Source organism: Sphaeroforma arctica (assembly GCF_001186125.1).
Source record: "Sphaeroforma arctica JP610 unplaced genomic scaffold supercont1.1094, whole genome shotgun sequence".
Taxonomy (NCBI): domain Eukaryota; class Ichthyosporea; order Ichthyophonida; genus Sphaeroforma; species Sphaeroforma arctica.
In genome coordinates, this window is record NW_014039464.1 from 11,748 (window position 1) to 14,092 (window position 2,345).

Sequence of the window (2,345 nt, forward strand, 5' to 3'; positions counted from 1 at the left end):
AGATAGATTTATATATATTAATGTATCTATATATACATGTATATATATATATATATAGGTGTGTGTATAGTACTGTGTGTGTGTGCTATATATATATATATATATATATATATGCGTGTGTATATAATATATAGGTGTGTGTGTATTACTGTGTGTGTGTTATATATATATATATATATATGCGTGTGTATACATATATATATATATGCGTGTGTGTGCGTATCTGTATTTAATTATTATATATATATATATGTGTGTGTGTGTGTGTGTGTGTGTGTGTATTTATTGTTAAGACTATTGAGGGTAGAGTGTACTGGAGATATATGCACCCACTACACGGGGGTGGCGCAGCATTTCTAGTATGTGGCTAAGCTTTAGGAAAATTAGATGTCCTCTCTTAAATATAGGTTCTATTGCCTCTACTTAAATATAGGTTCTATTGCCTCTTAATTGCTTCATATGCTTATCGAATTCTGATTTGCTACTCACAATATTGACAGTAAGGTGATGGTTATCCCCAGTATCCATCTAATTTACAGTAAATATTTGCCAGTATCGTCTTATTCTAGTTTAAGATGTGAGTAGTGCTACCAAAGTGATTTTTATGATTATTTCACTACGTATGAACAATGTCCTTCGAATCATCAATTTTTTGTGAGGATGTGTTTTGTATATAGAGCTCTTGCAGTCTAAATACTTCTTATCAAAAGTTGTTGAGAACACACTATCTATTTAGGCTACCGGGTTCAATTTTTCTTTTATTTATACCCTATTTCCACGAAGTGAACTTTGACATCGATAACTTATCCTGACCGTTCACAATATCTGTCCCAGTGGCGCTTAGGGATAGTTTGTTGCGTGCCTTTATAGGTGATGCATTCGTCAAAGGCACCGTTGTATAGTTCATATTTACGGTCTGTGGCTGTGAGCCCAGTCTGTGTGTATTCGAAACAAAGTGCCCGTCGACCGAGCGCGATCGGGACCTTTTCGTCAGAATTGATGCATTTCCATTCATCGCATACATTGGTCGAGCATACCCTGTAGCTTGTTCGTATTTGGGCTGCTTATCTGGTTTGTACTGTGCATCTGATTTTGCTTTCAGTTGTGCTGCATGTTGGCGAGTCTGCCTAGTTGTTGCCATGGTGGACCTTGTAGGAGCTGTGTACACACTATGATTCTTTCTGTCTAGTATGCTACCCATGCTTCGCGTCAGATCTCTGTCTGCTGCATTAAGCGGTGACAGTACATCTCTCAATTCGGAAAGGTCGATTAAAGAACTATTCTGCCCCGCTGAACTCCGCATGTGTGGTTTTGACTCGCGCCTGAAAAGCCCGTTGGTATGGTTACCGCAGCCTCGACGGTCATTCATTGCACGACATCCCGCGGAGGCAAACACTTCAGACTGATTCTTCTTACCACTTGACGGATAAAGAATCTTATTAGGCTTATATCCCTTGTCTCCGATTTGATAACTATCATCGTCAGTTTGATAGCTATTCTCGCCATGTTGGTACTCATTCTCTGATCTCAGTTGCGATTTTATCGACGAACCTGGTACCTTATCGACGAATTTGATCATAGGTTCGCTCGTAGATGTGGTCGTGAGCTCCCGCTTCAGCGCTGAGGTGACAGCTAATCGTTGGGCGATGCGACTGGATGGTGACTCAGGCCAGTTGCGTGGTATTTGACGCAATGCACTGCCCTCGCTTTGATACTGAGCACCTATTGTCTGGCATCGCGTGATGGATGGGGCTGATACCTGTCGTTGTTGAATCCATCTTGGGTCTCTCCCGTATGATTTTTTGCCGTCGCGAAAATCGCATATCGAGTAGTTCGGGGTTGCGCCATTCTTGACACCATTCGCACTTACGGAAGGATTTATTCCGTGGTTCGGGACCAGTGCGGATTGCAGATGTTGGAGGTATCGAGATGGGTTGCTATTTCTGCGGGTGTACGAAGTATGTGTGAGACCACTCTGATAGTGTGTGGTCACACTATGTCCCGATGTAGGACCGAAATGCGCTGGTGGCCTAGTCCATGAATTTGAGCGCGTATATGAGCCTTTAACATCAGATACTACGCGCACTTCTTCAGATTTGCTACACTTTAGGGTTTGTAACCCTCTGGAGGACGAAACCTGTGTGTACGCACCTGCAGGACCTGGTTTTTCCTGTGCTATTTCATGTTTGCGAAATGTGAGAGCTTGTGGCCTTGGCTGGTTGCTTTCTGTGACCGCAGGCGCAGATGTAAAGCGCGCAGATGTAAAGCGCGCAGAAGTTTCAGGTGTACAACTCCTAGATGGGTTGCTATTACTGCGGGTGTAAGTGGTATGTGTGCGACCACTC

At 42.8% G+C, this 2,345-nt stretch overlaps 1 protein-coding gene across 1 annotated transcript in view; it reads right to left on the minus strand.

The window, feature by feature from the left end:
• Window positions 1-769: 769 nt before the first annotated feature.
• SARC_09961 (hypothetical protein) overlaps window positions 770-2,345 on the minus strand; it is a gene marked incomplete at both ends in the record, with an annotated part of 2,428 nt that continues 852 nt past the window's right edge. The window contains one exon of the mRNA XM_014296006.1: window positions 770-2,170. Coding sequence (XP_014151481.1) covers window positions 770-2,170 — 1,401 coding nt within the window. The remainder of the gene's footprint in view (window positions 2,171-2,345) is intronic.